Raw genomic sequence first — 25920 nt, forward strand, 5'->3', positions numbered from 1 at the left:
AGAGTAAACAAATTCATGTTCCCGTGAAGCTGGATATTATCTGACTTACAGCACAACACACACACACACACACACTCACACACACACACACTCCCCAAGTCTTGTACTCACTTGCTTGTGAGTCGCCATGGACTGGCAGGGTGTCTCGAGTGGGGCCCCCACACTTCTGCATTTTTGTGGTTAGTGATGAGGCCCTGGGCTACTGGGACCCTCGAAAAGGAGCTCTTCTCTTCCCAGGATGGGCCAAGACAAGATGCCCACAGTTGAGAGGGCGCCTGGGTGGCTCAGTCGGTGAAGCGTCCAACTTTGGCTCAGGTCGTGATCTCACGGTCCGTGAGTTCCAGCCCCGCATCCGGCTCTGTGCTGATGGCTCAGAGCCTGGGGCTTGCTTCGGATTCTGTGTCTCCCTCTCTCTCTGCCCCTCCCCCGCTTGTGCATTTCCTCTCTTTCTCTCTCCCTCTCTAAAATAAATAAACATTAAAAAAAATTCTTTAGAAAAAAAGAGGGCTCCATGACGTGTCACGGAGGGGAAATCACACTTACGGCATCTTCTGTTCGGCCCGTTTGTAAAGAGACAACGCAGCCCAAACAAGCCAGACTGTGCATTTAACCCAGTGCAATCCAACGTCACATAATGCTTTAGGGCAAAGGAGGCTGCTCCCTGCTATCATTTCCAGGTAACTTGCAAAAGTTGTTCAAAGCACCCTTTCATGTACCCGGGAGGCAGGGCAGCCGGGGCAAATCTCCACAATCTAAAACACGCATTCGCTTTCACTTATAAACGTTCACAGCTGCTGGGAGGTTATCAGAAACAAGGTGCCAATGTTCGAAGAGCCTCTTGTCTTTGTTGGTTCCAGAGTGTTCCCATTACATTTTAGTAGAAAAAGCATCACAGGACACGAGTGGTAGGAACTTGATCTGTGAAGCGTCAGCCTACCTTTTCTTCTTAAAAATACCTGCTCTTCTCCCTGGGTGCGCCTGGGTGGCTCGGTCGGGTGAGGGTCCGACTTCGGCTCAGGTCACGATCTCGCGGTTTGTGAGTTCGAGCCCCGCGTCGGGCTCTGTGCTGACAGCTCAGAGCCTGGAGCCTGCTTCAGATTCTGTGTCTCCCTCTCTCTCTGCCCCTCCCCCACTTGCGCTTTCTGTCTCTCAAAAACAAATTAACATTAAAAAAATTAAAATAAAAAAACCCCCTGCTCTTCTCTCAAGTGGAGGCTGGTGAAGCAAGTAAGGAAGATACAGAGGGAATGCAAATCAAGCACCTACCATGGGCCAGGGGGGTGCTACAAACTTCATTTTTCTATTCAAACACCACAAGAACGTAAAGTTGATATTTTGTGGGTGGAGGGAAGCATGAGGGGGGCTCAGGAAGGTTGGGTGACTTGCCCCAGGTCACACGGCTATAACAACGGAAGAACAAGGTTAGAGCCCCGGGTGAGTACACTCTAAAAACGTCTAGAATCACCCTTATCAGAACAGGAGCAGTGGTGGTTATCTTTAGAGGACAGCACTTCTAATAATCTTCATGTTTATCTGTATTTTCTCACTTTTTCTAGGCTAAACCTGTTTGGGGAGGAGGGGGAATTTTTCAGGCGTCAAAAAAATTCAATTACCTGAAATTTCTTTGTTTAGGCCTTTGTCTTTTTTAATTTTTAAATGTTTATTTATTTATTTTGAAAGAGAGAGAGAGAGAGCGGGGAGAGGAGGGCAGAGAGAGAGAGAGGGAGACAGAATCCCAAGCAGGCTCCGCTCCATCAGTGCAGAGTCTGATGCGGGGCTCAAACTCACAAACCAGATCACGACCTGACCCAAAATCAAGAGTCGGATGCTTAACTGACTGAGCCACCCAGGTGCCCCACTCTGTTTAGGTCTTTCTAAAGAATGGTCTCACTGCTCCTAAAGTGCTATATTAAATCATTTAAATTATCGGAGATTTGCTGACCCATCTTTTCATCTCCGCAGAGGGTCCGTGGGCGAATGTGAGCACTAGTGACCGAGTACAGAGAAGGAGAGGGTTGGGGACTACTCCGAACCATCTGGATCCTTACCGGCCCTTCCTGATGCAGGGCCTCCTGAGTCTTGATAAGCATGCTCTCTCGGTCTTCATAAAATGTGTTCATTAAAACGCTGGAGCTTTTGGGGAGCCCCTGGCTGGCTCAGCTGGTTAAGCGTCCAACTCTTGATTTTGGCTCAGGTCATGATCTCGCGGTTTGTGCGTTCGAGCCCCACACCGGGCTCTCTGCTCAGCACAGAGCCTGCTTTAGATCCTCTGTCTCCCTCTCTCTCTGCTTTGCCACCCCGCTCACACTCATTCTCTCTCTCAAAAATAAACATTAAAAAAAAAAAGAAAAGAAAAAGAAAATGCTGGAGCTTGAGTTAGAAGAAACAACCGTGATCCCAGTCAACGTAATCCCAGGACTTCTTTCTAGGTCCTGTGAAGCACCAGTCCAGGTTTGCTGGGTTATCGGGGGGAAAGCGAACTCAGTGGTTGTTCGAAGCTCCCCTTCTAACCTTAGTGCACCGGGGACTGTCCTCTCCCCACCGGAAGGCATGCGTGGGGGCTGTGTGGGGAAGGACTAGCTGGAAGAACAGAGGAAGGTGATGTCTCCCCGCGCACTGGGATGGAAAACCGACGGGGTCCTGTCCCCACCCTGCATCTTCTGTGACTTCAGCAAGTCTTTCTTTTCCACTCTCCTTGAGCCTCCTTCATTTTCCAAGCTGAGTGGGGCAGGGGGCGGGGGATAGTCAAGGGAAGATTGGATGGAGTACTGGAGATAACAGACCTCTGTGTGAGTGCTGGCTCTGCCATTGCCGGCAGTGATGCTGAACAAGTCACTTAAGATCCCGAGGCTTTAGTTTCTCCCCTGGTTCTAATGGCTCACTTTATGAATCAGCTAGACTGGGCCACGGAGTGCCTAGAAAAGTCTGGGTGTTTCTGGAAGAGTTGTTTTGTGTGTGTGTGTTTATTTTTGAAAGAGAGAGCATCCAAGAGTGTGTGGGGTGGGGGTGGGCGAGAGAGGGGGACAGAGGATTGGAAGCAGGCTCTGTGCTGACAGCAGACAGCCCAATGTGGGGCTCGAACTCACGAACTGTGAAATCATGACCTGAGCCAAAGACAGACACTTAACTGATGGAACCACCCAGGGGCCCCAGGAGGGTTGTTTTTTTTTTTTTTTAAATGAGATTAACATTTCAATTGGTAGATGGAGAAAAGGAAATGGGTGGGCCCCATCTCATCAGTTGAAGATTTGAATGGAACAAAAGGGCTGACCCTCCTCAAGTGGATTTTTCCTGAGTGACTGCCTCTGAACTGGGACAGGGGCTTTTTCCTACCTTTTAACTCCCAACTGAAATGAAACCGTCAGCTCTTCCTGGTTCTCAGGCCTTCAGACTCCCACTCAGACTATCATTAGACCATCAGCTTTCCAGATGCCTGGCTTAGCAACTCACCCTGTAGATCTTGGGGCTTCTCACTCCCCCATAATCACATGAACCAGTTCCTTATAATGAATACTCCCTCCCCCTCCTCTCTTGCCACACACACACACACACACACACACACGCACACCCTATTGGTTCTGGTTCTCTAGAGAACTCCAATACACCTGTCAAGTGACAATAACAGCTAGTTCTCCAGGCTGTTCCAAAGATTAGAAATTATAAGTGATTTGTGCCAGGAAGGTAATAGATGCTCAGTAAATAATAGCCATTCTTTCCTCTAGGTCTGTTTCCACCATTAAAATCCTCTTTTGTGTGATGTCCCTAGCTGACGGTGGCAAGACAAAACCCAGTCACACTTTAATCTTCACCTGCGCAGGGGGTGTCCTGAATTTATGCTCTCTGCCTCTTAGAACCCCCTGTGGGCCATAATAAATAGAAACCTAATTCAAGTCCAGCCTCTTGAGTGTAAGCGCCTGCTAAGAGCCCCATGCTGTGGCTTCCTTTTCTGAATTTCAGCAGCATGGATGTGCAAATTCAGCAACTAAAGTGTAAAATGAGACAGCTGGAAGGAAACCGGACAGAGTAGCAAATCCAAAATATCTGATGGGTTTCCAGGGGGTTTAGGGATGGCTGGCAAGCAAGAGAAGCCTACTTGTGAAACCCTATCAAAGGGACAGTGGAAGGAATGGCTGCTGAACCCCAAGACACTCAGCTAGCCAGGAGGAATGAGCTCAGGTCAAGGGTACCGATCCCACGTGAGTCTGTGAACTTCACCTGGTTTTCTGGCCACAAACGGAACTTCTGACCCCATCTGAGAAATTTCCCACCGTTACTGAGAGCCTCGAAGCACCGGGACCACAAGCCTGGGCTGTCACTATCACTAACTGACAAAAGTCAGAGAAGCTGTTCCCTGGGGACCGGCCGATAAAACCTGACCCAAGGCAGGGTAGCTGAGCCTCCACGACAGAAACCAGTGGTTCTCCAAGTTGAGAGCGCATCACAGTTTCCTGGAGGGCTTCTTAAAACAGACACCTGGGCCTCCCTTCAGAGCTGCTGATGCTGTAGGTCTGAGCCAGGTCCGAGAATTTCTAACAGGTTCTCAGTTGATACTGATGCTGCTTTTCTGGGCACTACACTGAGAAAATCGCTAAGGTGAACTGTCAATGAGGTGGTGTTGTATAAAGAGATCCCAAGTTGATTTTCAGTGGCTGGTGTGCAAACAGAGCAAAAATGAGCCATCAACTAAGCAGGTGTGAAGTTTCCAGAAGGACACAAGTATGGGGAACTCAGAACACGTTCATAGCAGAACCATTCATTGGACATTCACTGACCTTGGAAATGGTGGCCATTCAAGAAATATATATGATACGGGGTCCATAAAAGTTTATTTATTTCTGAGAGAGAGAGAGAGAGAGAGAGAGAGAGAGAGTCAGAGTGCGAGTGGGGGAGGGCAGAGAGAGAGGGAGACACAGAACCCGAAGCAGGCTCCAGGCTCTGAGCTGTCAGCACAGAGCCTGATGTGGGGCTCGAACTCATGACCCGTGAGATCATGACCTGAGCTGAAGCTGGATGCTCAACTAACTGGACCACCCAGGTGCCCCCGGGGTCCGTATTTTGATGAAGACTCTTAATGGTGAAAATTATCATGTAATAGAGATTCATGACTAAATTTCACATGGTGCTTTTGTGGCCAACTTCTGAAGAGTCGAATTTGCTAAGATGGGGTCCAGGAATATCTTTTTAAGAAAGCTTCTGTGGTGACTCTCATGTAGCCAGCCCAAAACAAGGCCAAAGTGGGGACCTAAGGACCACTGTCCTACGTCATACTGGAGACTGACGCAGTTTGAGGATCTCAGGGAGCTGGATCACCGCATTCAGCAAAGGGCTTTACGTCACAGTGAACAGGTGTTCATCTGGGCCCCGGGACAAGCGCTCAGGGAAGGGGTAATGAATGGAGGTCCTTACAACTGTCAGCAACCAATAAACCTTCTGTCATTTATTCCACATAGTAGATGTTCCATAAAAACTTGCTGATTGGATGGACGGATGGATGAAAAACTCGCACGAAGAATTAGGAGGAGGACAGGAAGTCTGCACTGGATTGCAAGGTAAGGACAGGACCCCAGCTCCGGGGAAGCAACAGTGACAGCAACCCAATTGCCACGGTGAGGCTCGACACGAGGGAGTATGCACGTAGGGGTTTTTAAAGAGTATTGTTATGTCCCCAAAGCAAGTCCAGAAATCAAACATCAACATGCCGAAGTGCTGAGCTGAAACCAACACGACATCATTCTGCAGGGATATGTAATTTGTTTGATGCATTTGTGTGTTGTTTTTAAATCACCTATCAATTATTTAACGTGGAGCCCAGCTTAGCAACCGAACGGTGAAAAGAGTCAACAGTGTTACAGGACCACTAAAATCATGCCACTAATTCAGAATTTGTAAAGAAAATTATACATATGTAATTTTTATAAACGGAAATGCAAAATAAACATGTTACGTATATAAAACATGCACATAAGTGGAATATGTACCTAACTGTATATAATGTTACTAATGTATACTAAGGGAACATGTATTTTTATATTTACATTATATATTCTTGATTATATATTTAATTATATAGTAATTATACATTATGTATATTTTTATGTAAGTACATAATATATTTTATACGTTTATATTTATTTTATACACACGTACAAATTTATACGTGTGTGTATATACACGTATTTATAAAAACATCCACATAAGTGGAAGCTGTGATTGTCTTTCAGACTATATCCCACATGTTGTCCTGTTCCGAGCATCTTTTTTTTTTAATTTTTTTTAATGTTTATTTATTTTTGAGGGACAGAGTGGGGAAGGGGCAGAGGGAAAGGGAGACAGAATCTGGAGCAGCCTCCAGGCTCTGAGCAAGTGTCAGCACAGAGCCCGACGCGGGGCTCGAACTCACAAACTGCGAGATCATGACCTGAGCCCATGTCGGACGCTTAACCGACTGAGCCACCCAGGCGCCCCTCGAGCATCTTATCTGGAAGGGAAGAGCAGGGGACCGTCTCTGTGACTGTCTGCATGGCAGTCACCACAGCTGTAAAGGTAGTGTAGCACCACGGCTGAGGTGAGGACAGATTTTAACTCGGCATTCATTCACTCACTCCATCCTTGATGTTTAGAGGCTGAGCACCATGCCGCAGTCCTTCCGGGAGCTTCCTGGAAGAGCTGCTAGATCACGCTCCCTGCCGCCCCTCACCCCTTCCCGTCTTTTCTGAGCCCACGGAAATGTAACTTCTGCCCCCACCAAGCCACTGCATCGGCCCTCACTCCGGTGACCTGTCACTGGCAGCATTTCACAGCACTGCAGGTGGGACTAACATGAAGTCGTCCTGGAGGAGGGTGCGTCCCTAATCCAACACGACTGGAGTCCTCCCACAAAGGGGAAACGTGGACACACGCACGCACACGGGGCACACGCCACAGGAACACGAGGCTGTGGTGCCACCAGCCGAGAAACCAAGAAGCTCCAGAGGCCGGGAACAGAGGCTCCCCCACGGCCCTCGTGACCCCGCGGATACCTCGATCTCAGACCTCTGGCCTCCCCAACGGGGAGACGGGGAGTTTGTCTCTCGTTTGATCCACCCAGGTTGGGGTGCTTTGTGGCCAACTAATTTGCGGCCCCCTCGTTCTCTCAAAGCTCCCCGCGTAGCCCCCATCCTGCTGCCTACGGCCTTGAGTTGTTAGTGACTAATGTGCCTGGGGAGCAGGGCCTGGGTCTCCGCCAGATGTCACCGCTGTGACCAAGGTGCCTGGCTCACTGCCAAGCCCACGGGATGCCAAGTGGGTGAAGGGCCAAGGAGCAGGGGCCTCCCCGAAGCCCCGAGGTGTTCCCACGTCCAACCCCCCCCCCCCCCCCCCCCCGCCCCGCCGGGCACTTACGGAGATGATGTGCCCCTTCAGGCCGTGGGCGGAGTCTGCACACTCGATCACGGCACTCAGTTGGGGGTAGCCCACCCCGGTCTTGGTGCGGGTGGTACACACAGAGCCTGGATGGTGGGAGAAGCGGGGCCCAAAGAGAGACGGTTAAGAACGAGCCTCCAACACCGGCAGTGCCGGCGGGGAGGGGGTGGGGGTGAACTTTCCGTGGAGGCGGGGCGGGTGGTTAGAACCACACCATCTGGCCTCGTCCCTTCCGGTCCTCACCGCTGTCAACTGCGGCTGCCCGGGACGCCCTCTCCCCACACCCTGTCGCTGTCACTCACCTGTGCCATCAGCCCCCACCGCATGGCCACACAGACCGTCCCTGTGTACGCTCCGTCCCTTCCCACGTCCCTCACTTCCCCTCACAGCCACAGTATACTTCCAGGGACCCCTCGGTCTCCTCCCATGGCCTCTCTACCTGCACTGTTGGTCAATCTCTAACTTCTCCAAGCCTCACAGCCTCGCCTACGAAATCGGCAGCCTGAGGTTGCAATGGGGATGCCACGGGGCCCGCGGGGCTAGCAGGCAGCCCTGGAGAAAAGGGAGCCGCACCCACCCCATTCCTGCACCCTCTCCCACCCAGGTCTGTCGACCGGCCCCGGCCTCTTGGGCTCCGCGATGGCCCACCCTGTCCAGAGCCCCAGCCTGGGCTGTGGGGTCCGCTTCCGTGTCGGGAAGCCTCCTGAAGCCCTCTGCCCCCTTTGACCTCTGCCCTCTGCCTTTCCCACGGTCAACCCCAGTCCTGGCTGACCGGTCAGCCGGGTATTATCCAGCTATGTCCAGGCCGAGTCATGCCAAGAGCACCACCATCTCAAGCACACGTACCCCTGCTCAAGTCCCGTCCCTCCCTCCCAACAACTTAGCACCCCCTACACCCCAAGATCACCCGGACTGAACTCCCGAATGTCCACCTGCCGCCCTCCCCTGCCACCTCTCCGTCCCTCCTGCTCCCCACACGCCGGCCACGCCGGCCTTCCAGCCTCTCCGGCAGAACGAGTTTCTCCCCACCTCGGGGATCCTCTGTACTCGATGTTCTCTCTGTCCAGCACTCCCTGTGAACCAAGCCCCCGGTCCTGCCAGCCCTTCTCATCTTTCAGGCTTCATCTTAAATGTCACCACCTCAGGGGAGTTGTTGTTCTGACAGGGCACTCGCTTCACAAGAAGCATTTACATAATTATTTGTGTAAGAATGCAGGGGATCTGTTTTCTCTGCTGGACGGTAAGCTCCATGGATATTCATTGTTGCAGATCCAGCGCTGAGAACAGAGCCTTGTACATAGCAAGGGGGCTATAAATAGTCGCCGAAAGAATGCGTGAACTTCAGATAGATGAGTCACCCGCATGCTTCACAGCTCAGTGGACGGGGCTTGAACTCCACTGCCGTCACGCTTGGGGACAAGGTGCCTAGAACGCCTTCCTCCTGTCTTGACTCTCCACCACATCAGTGCCTTCATGCATGCCCCCCCACCCAAATCTCTCCCGGCATCCTCAAGGACAGGATCAGACAGAGAACTGTGTTTATACTTCCAGGACTGGATTCAGCAAGAAAACCAGAGGCGCGGGGGGTCCCCCTTTCCTCCTGCACCCACCCAGCTGCAGGGCAGAATACATCCCTTGACGTCTATCCTTACAACAGGTGCTGCCGCAATCCCGCAGCCAGTGAGCTCTTCTCCCCACCAGGCACACGCTGCCCCAGCTACTAGCCCTGCATTGTGCAAGGCAGAATTCATTTCATAATTTCTGCTTCATAACTGGCTTCTCGCCTTCTCTCCCGCTCCACTGATAGATCCTTGCAGGAAGGCAGGGACGTGCTGCAGGGGCCCAGAGCTCCGCCCATGTGAGAGACCTACAGAGGGTAGGCCGATCACCTTTCTTGGAAATGGCCATCAAACAAGGCGTGGGAATGGTCTTGATTAATGCTCAGGTCAAAAGGAGAAGCTGGATATATGTTTCTCCTCCCAGGTACACGGCCAGGGTGCTCATTGTTAATGCTGTCATTCGCTTAGAGAAAACCCAGTGTTTTTACGCTAAAGAATTCATGAAATTGAACAATCATCTGCAACGAATTTAAAGAAGCCATTCTGGAAAAGCTCCCTACTCTGTTCAGAGAATCCTTTCTGCTTTTATAGACAGCCCTGCCAGGGCTGGGAGGGCGGGGAGGGCGGCCCACACAGGGATAACGGAAAGACAATAAATCTTCTGGGGAAACAGCATGTATACACAGAGGATGTGCATGAAGGAAACAAGTGCAGCTGAACGCCCAAGATTACATCAAAAAAGGCTCTTTGAGAGCCGAGTGGACTTCTCACACACCTTCATATCCTGGACAGCACCTGCCCAGCACAATGGCGGCTAGCACACATCCGGGAATACGTATTTCTGATTAAGCAGGTGACTGGTGAGTGTCCTGGGCTACTGGGAACCAATTCTATCATTAGCCCAGTCTATGACATCCTAAGTGGGGAGCTCCTTATAAGTAAGAACTGGGTCTTATCCTCTCTTTGACTTTTCAATGACCAACACTCAGTAAAGACCAAAGGTGCTTTCCTCTTGCTCAGAAGACGTTGTTAATTGGCTTGTGTGGCACCATCAAATGTTGACCATTTTCCTGTACGTTAAACACTCAAGTACTTTGATGAGCCTACAAGACTCTTCATACACATCCTGTTCCCGCAAGGCTGTAACTGTGCCAAGTCACAACCCAACGATGTCTTCTGTGAGTTCCCACACTCTTCTCGCATTGCTTTATGGTTTGTTTCCTTTTTGGGTAGTGTTTGTTTGAATGGGTGATATTTTTAAAAAAATCTTTGCTATTTTTTATTCCCAGCTGAAAATGTATATCTTCTTTCCTTCTCTCCAATGTTAGTGTTTGTTTAGGAATGGATGTGCAAGGAAGAATATGAAAACATGAAAGTTCATGTTCATGCATAGCCAAAGGGGAAGGTGAACACCAACTGGCCCCAAGAGAAAATGGCGCCACCCAATAGAAGGACAGAAAGGCTCTGCCTTGTTCCTCCACTCAAGATGCCAATGGGTGGTTCTAGGAGAAAATGCCTAAGAGAATATGGGAAAAATCCAAAATGCATTATGTATCAGGTGAGGAGCCGGGAGTAGTAACTGACCGGGCCATGGGTCAAGTTCAAATGTGGCCTCAGAGCTGCATGCCTACTATGTGCAATGTCTGGGGTCCCTCAGACCTTCATATAAACTGGAGGCGTTCATGTCCATTAACTGTCCCCACGATTCTTCGCCCCCTCACCTTCCTCCTCAAGGAATATAGGATCATTAACGAAATCTGCATCCTCTTCTTCAGCGTTAACGCTCTGAAACCAGGACCTCACGTTCAACCCACATCCCGGCTCCTTCGGGACGTTCCCCGGTGGCAGCCCAGTGACATTTCCTACAAGACCTTCTGGAAGCTCAACTTCCAAAAGTGGTGGGATACTTCCAGAAGCAATGTGCTTTGCCCTTGTGGCGGGGTCACCCACGGGCTCCCTTCTGGCCATCTCCAGTGTCCCCAAGCCCCCCATCCCAGTGCCCTGCACACAGCCTCTGCTGGCCTTCCCAGCAAGCCTTACCTGGTCCGACGCCCACTTTGATTATGTCTGCTCCAGAAAGAATAAGCTCTTCCACCATCTCCCCTGTCACCACGTTCCCGGCCTGAGACAGAAAAGCACACAGCCCGCAGTCACAAGCTACTCCTGGTGATACAAAGATGCGCGAATGAAGAACCCCGTACCTGGCCACACAGCTGCGCATGCCCCGAAGCCACAACGCCGCCTGGGGCCCCAAAGACGGGGGGGGGGGGGGGGGGAGGGGAAACAATGGACTCAATTCCTGATTCTAGATGAAATCTCAAGTCGGCGGGAAGAGATGTTCCCCGGGTTCCCTTCTCTACTGACTAGGAACACAGACTCTCAACACGTCATACCACATTTGGGTTTGCTAACAGCAGGAGAAGGTACGCAAGCTGTCACGTTAGAACCACAAAAGACCCAAGATGATCCAGGTCAGAGCTTCTGAACGTGCCCAGGGTGGACAAAACAAAATCTCACGGAGAACCCAAATGCATAAAATAAGCAAGGAAAGGCTCTTTCAGATGGTCATAATATTTGCTGTTGGGAATAACATGTTTTGGAGACTATAAAAACCCCTGAAGGACCTTTAAGGAACTCTAGGGGCTCAGGCTTAGGAAACCCCACGATCGTCTCACCGGCTCACGGATGGGAAAACGCCTGGGGGTCCGCCCCAAGGCCGGTGCTTCCCACCCGGATATGAAAGGGCAGATGAGACTTTAGTGACCACAGGCCTGGAGCATGCTCCGAATTCACATGAGGCCGCGGCCCCCAGAATAAACATGCACACCAGGACGCGGCGGAAGCTAAAAACCAGAAAGATGCATCTGGTTTGGACATTGTACAAGTTCTTTCACCGCAGGAGCCTGGGAGCACGAAAATAGCCCTTTTCATTACGACTCACTGCCCTGCGGATTCTTCAGCTGGTACACAGGATACTTGGCAAAATGCCTGACTGAATTTTCACAACTGTACAAAGTCTTATTTTGGGAAATGCATCCCCACTCATGTTACTCTTTTTTTTTTTTTTTTTTTTTTTTTTTTTTTTCTTTGAAGCCCCGTGTCTTTTCAGTGAATTCATTCCCGGCAGTGGGGAGGGGGGGCGGGCAGCAGGTTTTCTTTTTTTAACCTAGACAGAGTGACTTTTAACTCTGTATAAAATATCTTGGAAAGGTTAATGAGGAAGGCTCAAAGCTGCTCTAATCCAACAACATCTGACAATGGAAAACGCTGGATGCTCCAGAAACAGGACCAGAGCATTGAGAATACCAGGTACAATAAGGGGGGGGGGGGGGGGGCATTGCACGTCACTGAGGGACAGAACCAGGTTCCCACAGACAACTGGGGAAAGGGATCTTCTGGAAACAAGATATAGATTAATGTTCACGCTTGTCCCCAAAACCAGCTTCCGATGGATTTAAGAGTTAAATTATAAGTGGAATCCTCCCAGATTTAGAATGCCTTGAATACCTGTAACAAGCATAAAAGTGAAAGATACATGTGTACCTACAGACACACACATTGCATACAATCGACAAAACTAAGAGGCAAATAACATAGCAGAGAAAAATAATACCTGTATGCATGACAAAGGGTGAACTAACATTATAAAAGCTCTCCCAAATCTTCAAAAAAAAAAAAAAAAAATGCTAACAGCTCACAGAACTGCCAAAGGACATTATTTATAAAATAAATAAATAAATAAATAAATAAATAAATAAATACATTAAAGTGGCCAATAAACACAGGGAAAGTGCTCACTCTCACGAAGAATCCAATTTAGATTCAGATGCCAGCGAGGTACTACCTTTCACTTAAAATATCAACGACTAAAAAAATAAAAAATAAAAAAAAAATATCAACGACTATAAACATTAAATACTAAGGAGGAAACAGACACCATCTTTCTCTGCTGGTGCAATGTCTACTTTAGTACAAGTTTTCCCGGAAAGCAATTGTCCATATAGAACAAATGCAAAACTACATACATCCTCTGATCTGATAAGCGTACTCCCAAAATTCTCTCCCAAGGGAATAATCATAGCTGACGTCAAAGATTTAACGACAAGGATGCATATTATTTATTTTTAACCGTACAAAGCTGCAAATCTACTACCCAAAATGGGAATAGTTCAACAACCTGGTGTTTTCCCACCTACGTGATGTTTTTAAGGTTGGTTAGATGGCATTGGAAAATGCTTAACCGATTTCAGTACAATGTTAGGGGGAAGAAAAGGAAATAGTAAGATCTCAATTTTGTTAAAATCAACAGGGGCCCCTGGGTGGCTCAGTCAGTTAAGCGTCCGACTCTTGGTTTTGGCTCAGGTCATGATCTCATGGTTTGTGGGTTCAAGCCCCACATTGGGCTCTGCGCAAACAGCATGGAGCCTCCTTGGGATTCTCTCTCTCTTTCTCTCTCTCTCTCTGCCCCTCTTCTGCTCACGCTCACCCTCTCAAAATAAATAAATAAATAACCATAAAAAACATACTGAAAAAAAATAAAAAAAAAAAAGGAGGACAGGTGAGTTTCCACTTGCAGGTGCCAAAAGCTGGCCCATCAAATTGGAAACCAAGAAAGGCAAAACTAAGGGGAAAAGGAGAAAGGCAAAATCAGAAATGAAAATGACAACAAGGCACACTCTAGCCCAGGAATGGCCGCAGTCCCCGCCCAGGAAGCTGTGCACGGGGGTGACTCAGGGGTGATGCGGGGATGATGCAGGGGTGTGGCGCGGGCCAGGGTGATTAGCGAGGGTCCAGCCCACCGCCTAGGTGCCACAGATAGCGTGACTGGACATGGCTGCATCCACAGCACATGTTCATCTCCTGGCACTCGAGACAAAGCCCAGGTTCCGGACCTTCCCGGGGGTGGGGGGGGGGGGGAGGGGGCACCAAACCAGGCAGGCCATTGCCGCAAGGCACCTCTCTCCTAGGGGAGGCTGAGCACGTCCAGGACCCCACCCCTGCTCTGCCAGCAACCACCGCCCCTCCGGGTCAAGGAGAAGCATGGGGGCCCAGAGAAAAGCCTGCAAAAAGCAACAAGATTAGAGAGGTCCTCGGGCAAAAACCCAAACCAAGACTGTTTTGCCCTAATGTTTCCAGCTTCCCTGCAGACTCAGAGATCTAAGGCAGCATGAGTTCAGAAAGACCTGGGATAGACTAGGGCCCCACACTTACCGAGTAACCAAGAAGTAACTCTGAGTTTCCCTTTATCCTGCTATGAAGCGGGACTAACCACACCCACTTGGTGCTGTCACGATAAGGTTTACAAAGAAAGTTCTATTCAATTCCTAGACAGAGCCCAGCTCTCAGTTGGTGCTCAGTAAAATGTTGGTCCCTCCACTTAAGAATGGTTTCTTAAAATATATAAATAAATAAACAAACAAACAAATAAAATAAAATAAAATAAAATAAAATAAAATAAATTAAAATAAAATACATTAAAATAAAATAAAATACATTAAAATAAAATAAAATAAAATAAAATAAAATAAATTAAAATAAAATACATTAAAATAAAATACATTAAAATAAAATAAATTAAAATAAAATACATTAAAATAAAATAAAATAAAGTAAAATAAAATACATTAAAATAAAATAAAATAAATTAAAATAAAATAAATTAAAATAAAATAAAATAAATTAAAATAAAATAAAATAAATTAAAATAAAATAAATTAAAATAAAATAAAATAAGTTAAAATAAAATTGGGGCGCCTGGGTGGCTCAGTCGGTTGAGCCTCCGACTTCAACTTAGGTCATGATCTCGCTGTCCGTGAGTTCGAGCCCCGCGTCGCACTCTGGGCTGACAGCTCAGAGCCTGGAGCCTGTTTCAGATTCTGTGTCTCCCTCTCTCTCTGCCCCTCCCCCGTTCATGCTCTGTCTCTGTCTCAAAAATAAATAAACATTAAAAAAAAATAAAATAAAATAAAATAAAATAAGAATGGTTTCTGTTTTGGGGTGCCTGGATGGCTCAGTCGGTTGAGTGTCCGACTCTTGACTTGCGCTCAGGTCATGATCTCAACAGTCATGAAATCGAGCCCTGTGTCAGGCTCTGCACTGACAACCTGAAGCCTATTTGGGACTCTCTCTTTCTCCCCCTCCCCTATGCACTCTCTCTCTCTCTCTTTCTCTCTCTCTCTCACTCTCAAAAATAAATAACATTAAAAAAAAAAAAGAATGGTTTCTGTATATTGTTACTTTTTAAGACTTCAATGTGGTCAAATGTACATAACCTAAAATACTGTTTTTAGCTATTTTTAATTTTAGCTATTTTTAAGCAGACAATTCAGTGGCACTGAATACATTCACACTGCTGTGCAGACATCACCACCATCTGTTCCTACAACTTTTCATCATCCCAAACTGAAGATGTATACCTACTAGACAGTAACTTCTCAGGGCGCCTGGGTGGCTCGGTCGGTTAAGCGTCCGACTTCGGCTCAGGTCACGATCTCACGGTTCGTGAGTTCGAGCCCCGAGTCGGGCTCTGTGCTGACAGCTCGGAGCCTGGAACCTGCTTCCGGTTCTGGGTCTCCCTCTCTCTCTGCCCCAACCTACTCTCGTGCTCGCTCTCTCAAAAATAAACGTTAAAAAAATTTTTGAAATAAATAAGACAATAACTTCTCTACCCAGTTTTGACTGGCTCTTCTGAGGCCCTCTGCCAAGAAAAGTCCTGTCTCTAGGAGGAGATAAGGCAGGGGCCTGCAAAGAGCCGTAGGCCAGGTTTGGCCCATGGGGCCACGGCCTGCCAACTTCCCATAGAAGGTGATGGAATGCTGATGCCAGTACCTTCTCCCAAGCACTCGCACGTGTCTCTACACCTACCCGTGGAAGCAGGAATAGGAGACGCTACCAAGGCAATAACCATCTTTCACGGCACATTAAGCCGAGTTTGCTATGGGGCTCTCAGGCATCACCTGGATCCGAGGCCCTGCGTGGGCTTCCGCCACAGTTCCGGAAAGACGGCGAAAACAGGACATCCAGGCAACTCGGCCTGAGAGGTTATGGTCCGTCAGCCATGACCACTTCTCGTACTTCAACGAGTAAGGCTGCCCACGGCTGACAACCCGCAGGGAATTCTAAAGAGCGTCCGCCTCTTCGGGAAGAGGGACAGCTCAGGAGGTGACCGTGAGTGCCACCGCAAGAATGCAGACAGGTAACTGGGCCGCTGGCCATGCACAGAAACGAGGAGGCCGTGCCCACGGCTACCTGGGCACCGGTCAACGGTGGCTAACGTGGCATTGTCCCGGGGCGTGCAGCTAGGTCTCCAGTCTACTCTGAACGGGTCAGGTGTCACAGACCTACCTCCTCCGGACAAAGTCAGAAAGAGGCACCAGCACAAAAGCATTTTTCAGCGGGCTTGGTTTCCGGCGGGCAGTGTGGTACAACCGGAAGATCTCAGGTCCCGGAGGCAGGCCGCTTGGCTCTGGACCCCGGGCTCACCTCGCGCTGGCTGTGAGATCCTCAGAAAGTTCCCTAAGCTCTCTGAAATGGAGTTTCACGTCAGTAAGAGCAGGTGCTCGTAACCATGCTCCAAGATTTGACAGGATTCCAAGAGCAGGGTCTCATCCACACTCAGTGCCTTTTTCTACAGCACCCGGTAGGCATCATTCTCTTTCCTCTCTGGAAGCCATCAGGCAAATAAATGGCTCTAGGACTTACCACACCGTTCTAACAGCCAGCACTTCTACAGGACCCTTCTCTGCCAAAGTGTTCTAAAAATCCCTGCTTTTTCCCTCCTTACAAGTGGCAGGGAGTGCCTTAGCTGAAAGGCAAGGAAAAGGGGTGTGCACATAAATCTGGAATGCACAGGAAACAGGGAGCAACAGATAAGCCCTTGCTCTGAATGCACACATCCTGAACTGCCAGCTGCTACCAAGACCATTTCTTTTCTTTTTTTTTTATCTTTATTTATTTATTTTGAGAGAGGGAGAGTGCAAGCAGGGGAGGGGCAGAGAAAGAGAGAGAGAGGGAGGGAGAATCCCAAGCAGGCTCTGTGCTGTGAGCACAAAGCCTGACATGGGGCTCGATCTCACAAAGGGTGAGATCATGACCTGAGCTGAAATCAAGAGTCAGACCCTTAACCGACTGAGCCGTCCAGGCACCCCTACCAAGACCATTTCTTCTTCGTTTCTTTTTTAATCTTTGTTTTGAGAGAGAGAGAGCACAAGCAGGGGAGGGGCAGAGACAGAGGCAGAGAGAATTCCAAACAGGCTCCGTGCTATGAGTGCACAGCCCAACACGGGGCTCGCTCTCATGAAGTGTCGTGACCTGAGCTGAAGTCAAGAGTCGGACACTTAACCAACCGAGCCACCCAGGCACCCCTACCAAGACCGTTTCTGAGTACCTCTTCTGTTCACCGCATTGGGACGATCATAATGACGCTCAGCATCCATATTATAGACCCTTCAGTTCCAAAACCTTGGACAAATGGTAATGCATCCAAAAGCCATGAGAGAAATTACACTTCCCCAAACCAAGGGTGTTAAGAGTCCTGGAGGTTTCCAAATGAATGGCAGATTTCAAGGGTCAGTGCGAGCAAAGAAGGCCTCAGAAATAACCATCTACCTTGCCAACGTCCCCCGTTCATTGCTGGGGAAACCAACAAGAACAATAAAAACACATCCCAGAGCCAACCGGCAGATGCTAAAGGGGCACTTGCTTGTGGCGGGTGCCCACAGGGCCGTGGGAACTCTGCGCCAGTCTCTCCCCCCCAGCCTCATCCCCATAGCAACCCTGGGGCTCTGTACTCATGGCACTGCCCCTTGCCTTGTATTAGCAGCCTCCCTCCTCCTGCACGGCCCCTGTCCCCTTGTCTGCAACCCTGAGGGCTGGAACACGGTCTCTCTGGGCTCTACAGCAGGCAGCTTGCCTCAGCTGTCGGCAGGGCCAGCTGTGAGCTAAAACTCATAGCCCACTGGAGCACAGGATAGAAAGCTCTCGGGCTCCAACTGATTTATTTGTTTTTTTAATGTTTATTTATTTTCGACAGAGAGAGAGAGACAGAGACAGAGTGCGGGCAGGGGAGGGGCAGAGAGAGAGAGAGAGAGGGAGACACAGAATCTGAAGGAGGCTCCAGGCTCCGAACCACCAACACAGAGCCCGACATGGGGCTCGAACTCAAGAACCTTGAGATCGTGAGCCGAGCCGAAGTCGGACACTTAACTGACCGAGCCACCCAGGAGCCCCCAACTGATTTCTGCAATCACTTATCACATGTTTTCTCTGCCTTCTTAAAACAAAAACGAATAATCTTCCCATCCCACCTTCCGTTTTCTTCCCTATCAACCTTCCACGTCTACATCAGTGCTCAGGGCATATGCCCCCAACGGTCCTCACAACCGACAAACAACTGTGTGTGAACCCCACGCCGTGTGACCCCCTCCGTCATTCTCCGGCTGTTATTATCCTCGACCTCCTTTCTGTCGGTGCAGAAAATGAGACTCAGAAGGTGAGGTGACTTCCCCAGGGTGGCTGAGCTCCCACCAACTCCAGGGGCACTCAGTTAGCGATTCTCAGGGTGTTACAACCGGCGGCAAAGTAGAGCAAGGGGGAGGGGCAAGGGAGACATGTGGGAGACAGAATTACGGATTTGTTCCAGCAGGAACAGCATACCTGCCCTGCCGCTTCCATAAAACCATGCGGCTGCGTCTCCATATGCTACGGAGCAAAAGACGACACAAGAGCCATGCGGGCAGGGTTACCGCTTACACAAGGGGCAAAACCAGGCACGATTAAACAGTGTTAAGAAGAGATCAATGGTGGTGAGACCAGAGACATACAAGGAAGGAAGAGATCACTAGAGTCCAGGGGGGCGGGGACAACCCTCTTGGGTGGGAGTAGGGGCTTCTGGGCGTAGATACACTGGAAGGCTTGCTTAGGCTAGGACTATTTATGAAACACTCAGGTTCTAAGCACTTTTCTGTAGGTATGTCATATTTCACAATTTAAGGCAAGGATTACTAAAGACAAAGAAAGGGGAACCACTGAGTCGCCTTACTAAATCCGTGTCATTTCTCATGCCTGACCCTTCGGAACTCCCCTGCCAGTGGAGGTGAAGGACGACGTCCCAGGTTTATCAGTCGCTTCTATCCCCAGCGCAACTGACACACTGGAGGTGACCTGGAAAGATCTGGAACGATCTAGACCACACCACCACCTCAAAGCAGAAACCTAAGGAATGCCTGATCTTCTTCTCTCCACAAGGAATGAACAAAGCTCTCCTCAACACATATTTGTCACGCTCTTTCTCCTGCCACGCAGGCAGTGTTTCACAGAATCTACATTTAATATCCCATACTGTTTAGGGCTACCAGGTCTCAGCTGAAGGGCTGGGGCTTCCGCAGTCCCGGGAGTCCAGCCTTCTACTCGCTCTTGCGTGAGCAAAAGTTACCACTGATGGCTGTCACCACAGAAGAGCCTCAGGACACCAGTTATTAGACACCAACAGACCCGGCTTCAAACCCCAGCTTAGCTGTTCCACATTGGTATGACCTTGTGAAAACTCCAAGTGTATGAGCAGATCAGAGCCTAAGATTCCTCATCTGGGATACATCTGGGATAGCAGTTCCCACTCTTAACAGAAGAGAAAGAACAGATGTGAACTTTCTAAAACCTACTAGGTATTCAATAAGCAGTATTACCGTTACAAAAAAAAAGCAATAACACCACAGCACGATTAGGGAGGGTAAAATGAATTTTTCAGTCTCCCACCCAACTTCTCCTACTGTACTGCTGATCGACCTTGGGGCAACTCTTGATTCTTTCTTCTCCTATAATTGGAAAGCATGAAAATACACACTCAAAAATCCTTGTCAATTCTTAACAGATTTAACTCCACTAACAGAAATAATTCCTGGGTGCCAACTTCCTTACGATGCCGAGATACGAGGAGAAATAAAATTCAGAGTTTAAAACAACGGAGACACAGGGAAATTACCTAGTGGCCACTCTGTAATCATCATGTTACCTAAGACAGTAAAGACACACACAATTACGACACAGATTTTCCAAAAGCCCAATTTTAACTCAAGAGCCTCCGGTCCCTTTTTCGGTCAATCCACCTTTGCTGGCAACCACAAACACACTTTCTGACCAGCGAAGGTGCTCCTAATTAGGAAGGGACACAAAAGACAGGCAAAGTCAAGAATGAGGGTCGTAGACAAAGCAATACTCCAACTGGCTGGCTACTGTTCCCATGAGGCACTTCAATTGCTCTGGTAGAATTTTCCACTGGAAAATTAGGAGAGGGGTACAGATGACCTAAAAAGGTTGCAACCTAACCCCAGGTTCATTGTTTTCATTTTTTTTTTTAATGTTATTTAGAGAAAGAGAGTGAGAAAGAGAGAGCATGCCCATCCAAGCAAGGAAGGGGAGAGAGAGAGGGACAGAGAGACTCTTAAGTAGGCTCCGCACTGTTAGTGTGGAGCCTGATGCGGGGCTCGAGCTCACGAACCACGAGATCACGGCCTGAGCTAAAATCAAGAGTCGGACGCTTCACCGACTGAGCCGCTCAGGCACCTCTCATTGTTCTCATTTTTTAAAAATAAACTCCTTAAGTAAAGAGGGTCACAGAGACCTTTGTTCAAGGGGCACACACGGTAAGAAACATTTGATAACATTTAGCAGAGATAAAAAGCCAACACCCTGTAACGCTGATCTGGATTTTACTTTTTATGGGGAGCCAGTCTGCAGACCTTCCATCGCCGCTGCCTCTTCGTGAGGATTCTCCACTCGTCTCCACAAGAAAGCACCCCCCCCCCCCCGCCCTGCACACAGAGCAAGCCTCTCTCTGCTCCCCCACCCGGAGAGCCCTCCACCATACCTACCATGATAGTGTGTTCTGGAAATCTGGCACGCACCAGCTTCACGAATTCCACAAAATGTTCTGAGTACCCATTGGCCACGTCCAGGCAGATAAACTTGACCTGCGGCACGGCTTCCAAGATGCTGCTCATCTTTTCCAGGTCGCTCTTCCCGCTGCCCGAACTCACGGCTACGTGCTGTGGGACACGTGAGAAGCGCAAGGCCTGAGGAGTAAGTAGCATTCAAAGGCAGAGCCTGCCCCCCACCCCCCCCCCCCACTTGCCCATGCTGAGGACAGTGCAGTGACTCTTTGAGGTGTACCCAGGTCAAATATACACACGGCAGATCTGCTCAAAAAACACAACAGCAGGGGCACCTGGGTGGCTCAGTCGGCTGGGCGTCCGACTTCGGCTCAGGTCATGATCTCCCGGTTAGTGAGTTCGAGCCCCGCCTCAGGCTCTGTGCTGACCGCTCAGAGCCCGGAGCCTGCTTCAGATTCTGTGTCTCCCCACTCTCTGCCCCTCCCCTGATCATGCTCAGTCTCTCTCTTTCAATAATGAATAAATGTTTAAAAAAAAAAAAAAAGAAACACAACAGCAGAGGTAAGGGAGACTCGTGATCCATTCATTAGGTTAACTACACTTTGCTTGAGTTACCTTCCCCCCCATTAAAGTGCATATATCCTTAACCTTGAACCTCGGCCACAGAATCTTCCAGTAAGTACATTTTTTTTTAAATGTTTATTTTTGAGAGAGAAAGCGCCAGTGGGGGAGAAGCACAGAGAGAGGGGGGCAGAGGATCCAAAGCAGGCTCCGCGCCTACAGCAGAGAGCCTGATTCGGGGCTCAAACTCTCGAACTGCGAGATCACGGTCTGAGCTGAGATCAAAGTCGGGTGCCCACCCTACTGAGCCACCCAGGCGCCCCTCCGGTAACTACATTTCTAATTATTCAGGAAACCTAGTCCTTGGCTTTTCCTTGGTTTCTTCAAGCCGTGTGGAACTCTGAACCGTGGAGCTGCTGGTGTGAACTCTCTTCTAGGAGATGAGGAGAAGCAGAAGACTAAGACGTGGCCAGTCAACACAGGCTTCCTCCTGCTAAAGCTGCGGCCGTCACTGAGCATCTTGTATAGCAAGCAGGAGGGAGGGGAAGATGTCTCAAACTCCTCTGACAGAACTCCTTCCTCTCTCTTTTTCTCAAGTTTACATATTTATTCTTGGGGGGGGAGGGGGGAGGGAGGGGCAGACAGATGAAGAGAGAGAATCCCAAGCAGGCTCTACACTGCCAGCCCAGAGCCCGACGTGGGGCTCGAACTCGCAAACCGTGAGATCACCTGAGCCGACGTTGGACACTTTCCCCACTGAGCCACCCAGGCGCCCCAACCTTCTTATTTTCATTTTTACTCCCAATACGATAATTTCACAAGATGCAAGTCGTAACCTACACAAAGAGCTCCAAGACTCGGGGTTCCTATTAAAAGGGAAAAACATCCAAATGGTGCAAGAACCCATGAGCCTAAAATGATCCTTCCCAGCCGCACCTGTCCCTGTTCACATCTGGAGCCCCTCGGGGAACACCCTCTTCCCCAACTTCTACAGCACCGACGCTCTCCAACCCACCCCCCTGCTCCTATGAAAATCTGCTCCTTGGGGAAAAAAAAAAAATTGTTTTTAGTCATTTATGCCTTAGTACCACTAAGCCACGGGATTGTGCCCGGAGTCGGCATCTCTCCTTTTATATTTTATGTCACTTCTCTAAAGCCAGAAGTCACAGATGGGGGACCTATCTGAATATCCGTTGTGGCTTCCCCCAAATCCCAACAATGTAGTGACAACCCAGGTACTGAGCGTAAACAGCCCGGTCACTCGATACGTGTGTATTCTCGTTCTCTGCGTCGACACCCGTTTCCACTGCTCCCGCTGACATTCTGACCAGCTCCGGCCCCATCCATCCCTCCCACGAGAGCAAGGCTACCTTTCCCATTTTCCCTTTCGTTGCTGTTAAAGTCTGGCAAGTGAAACTCAACATTGGTTCATTTGTCTCCGTGTCACCGAGCATTTGACATTTTCCCCTTTTCAATTCGCCTTTTAATTTGGTGGTGGGGGGGGGGGGCACGGAGGCAGAGTAGGAAGTCAAACGATCACAGTTGGTCACGAAGGTCAGGGTGCCAGCTTAGAACACGTTGCCAGAAACTCCCATACAGGAGTCAGAGGTATGACCAACAACAACAACAAAAAAAAATCATTGCTCTCCGAACTCCTTACAGAGAAGGGAAGAAGGTGGCACAATTATAATTCATTCAAACACAACGTGGGGAAAAAAAATGAAAAGATCTGGCAGCAAGCCAGAATTATTGTATCGCCCAAACCACCTTCTCGTGAACCCACATCTCCATGCAGCACAGCCGGGGACGGGAAAAAGAGAGCAGCGTAATAAGCTCAAAAGCAGCACCGTATGAAGTCATTTTCCAATCACACATGATCTGATCACAGGGGAGAGCGACTCCAATGCCAAGAGACTTCTCTGCTGGCACTGGCTTGGGATGTGCCGGGTGCCAAGTCAGGTGCGTTACATAATAATAGGGATTTTCCTTATTTTCAAACTGCCTTTTTTTTTTTTAATAACAGCTTTATTGAGATATAATTACACACCTCACAGCTCACCCCGTTAGAGAGTGCAGTCCAAGAGTTTCTGGCACATTCAGAGTCACGCATCCGCCCTCACGATTTTAAAACACGTGTCACCCCAGAACCTCGGTCGCTCCCACACGCTTTAGCCCTCACCCTCAAATTCCCGCCCCCCGCCCGCCTTAGGCAACCACCAAAATCTACTTTGTCTCTGTAGGCTGGCCTGGTTTGCCATTTCATGTAAACAGACACAGATTTTCGTGCCCGGCTTTTCCCCTCGGCGGAATGTTCTGGAGGTTCAGGGGCCCACTACGGCCTCTCCCCAGAGCTCTAAGGACTCCGCATGTCTGTCTGCAGGTCAAATCCTCTCGACTACCCTGAAGTCTGTCTCCCCACCCCCTGCAAGCAGTGGAATGAATTTATAACCAGGGTGTAGTCTTACCGGCAGACATTCTGGGTGATTAGCAGCAAAGAGCTTCCATTCATCCAGGGCGTAGTGCTTATGAATTGCCGTAAACATGGAGTGCTAGGGAACAAAACAGCACCATCAGCGCAAGACGTCAAATGAGTCAGCTCTCCTGCCTCCGTGTGGCAGGGGTGACCCCACAACACAGAAGCATTAGGCGTTCCTGACGTTCACGCCTGATTTGCTTTAAATATGCTAAGAGCCAAAAACAGACAAGGTGTGACCAGTGAAATCACAAAACCGCGTTTTCCATTCTAATCCGATGGGACAACACTGCCTTCCGGACTCAGGAGGCCCTGCCCGGAGGCCGGGGAGGGAGGGAAAGGGAAGAGTTCTCAGAACCCTGTCCAGACCCACCACCTGAGTCAGGCACAGAGCTGAGGACAGCAGCTGCCCTGCCCCTAAGGGTCGCCCGAGGGCCACCTGCTGCTTAAGCCAATCCAAAAGAACCTCAACTGACACCTGAAAGCTTTTCTTTGCGTTCATGATCTAAACATGTCTTGCTAAACACAGGCGGTTGTTGGTATTTTTGAGTGAGGACGGGAAGGAGGAAATTCTGTAACTTACAATCCCCAATCTAGGACTATCAAGCCGATCCAACATCGACACTTTGCTCCCAAGCACTCTGCACACCATTTCGTGCCATTTACCCCCTCGAGCAACCTCATACAGTAATTCTGGCTTCGTGGACAGAAACGGAGCTTAAGGAATTTAACAGCTGCTTGGCCAAAGTGGGGCAAAGGCCCGAATCAAACGCCTATCTGACTGCAGAGTTCAGGTTCCTTCTCTGTCAGGACCCTCTCCTAACTTCCCTGGGTTGACTTCCCCATCTGCAATTTCCCATTCTAAAATTCCATGGCTGGGGCGCCTGGGTGGCGCAGTCGGTTAAGCGTCTGACTTCAGCCAGGTCACGATCTCGCGGTCTGTGAGTTCTAGCCCCGCGTCAGGCTCTGGGCTGACGGCTCGGAGCCTGGAGCCTGTTTCTGATTCTGTGTCTCCCTCTCTCTCTGCCCCTCCCCCATTCATGCTCTGTCTCTCTCTGTCCCAAAAATAAATAAAAAACGTTGAAAAAAAAAAAAATTAAAACTCTATGGCTTTATTAACTCACACTGTCTCAGTGGATCCTAGAAACAGAAAGCTCACAGTATCCACACATGGTTTCAGCGTATGCTATTTCACTGTATTCTCAGCGTACCTTGTCTCAAGAATGGTGAGTCCTTCCTTCCTGTCAAAACGGGCAGGGCACAGCAGGCTCTAAATTCTTCAAGGACTAGTAATCTGATAATTAATCAGGATTACTCATTGCTCCCTGATCCCACCCACTTTTATACTAATACATAATTCATTAGTAGCAACGGCTGATCACAGAGCAGGGCAAGGAAAAGACAAGGAGGAAAAAAAAAACCAAAAAACAAAAACAAATTCCTTTAGCAATGAATTCACTAGCCTCCGGGTCGAAACTCAGTGGGGGCTGAATAGAACTGATCACGGAGTCAGACGGACCACCCCCGATTCCACTTTCCGAATTCATAATTTGTTTGAAAATCTTCCTTCTAATCACTGGCTAATAATGAATCCTAACACCTCCTGAGGTTTGGCTTGCTGCCCACAGCGAGAAGCTCTTTCAACTAATTGGATTTATCTTTTCCCTTGGCAGGCATTATCAATGGAAATAGACACACACACTCTGTGCACGTCGGAAGCAAACATTTCACATCTCAGATGAATAAGGTGTGTTGCATCTCAGACGTAGCCGTGTGGGACAAAGGTCCTGCCCACAAATGGCTTTTCTTTTATTTTTCCCAAGGCCTGGCTACTAACTATTCCCCTTATAGGAGATGAGACTAGTTAACTGGCTAAACTGGACCTTGTGTGGTTAGGTCTGTTAGGTTGTTACCTGTCCGTGTGAGTTGGGAGGCAAATCCCTTATTTAGGAGTCGGTCTGGGTTTGAATCTTGGCTCTGTCTCTACCCGACTGGATGCCCTGAGCCAAGTGACCTCTCCTCTTCCTCTCTGCCTCAGTTT

General features: G+C 49.2%; 1 protein-coding gene across 3 annotated transcripts in view; it reads right to left on the reverse strand.

Moving 5' to 3' along the window:
- GMPR (guanosine monophosphate reductase) overlaps positions 1 to 25920 on the reverse strand; it is a 52257-nt gene that overhangs the window by 16654 nt on the left and 9683 nt on the right. For all 3 annotated transcript variants that reach the window (XM_060614230.3, XM_060614227.3, XM_060614228.3), the window contains exons 3-6: positions 23872 to 23955; positions 20828 to 21001; positions 11001 to 11082; positions 7381 to 7487 (exon numbers count right to left, since the gene is read on the reverse strand). In XM_060614230.3, coding sequence (XP_060470213.3) covers positions 7381 to 7487; positions 11001 to 11082; positions 20828 to 21001; positions 23872 to 23955 — 447 coding nt within the window. The remainder of the gene's footprint in view (positions 1 to 7380; positions 7488 to 11000; positions 11083 to 20827; positions 21002 to 23871; positions 23956 to 25920) is intronic.

Source organism: Panthera onca, chromosome B2, assembly GCF_046562875.1.
Source record: "Panthera onca isolate mPanOnc1 chromosome B2, mPanOnc1 haplotype 2, whole genome shotgun sequence".
In the NCBI taxonomy this organism is placed as follows: Eukaryota; Metazoa; Chordata; class Mammalia; order Carnivora; family Felidae; genus Panthera; species Panthera onca.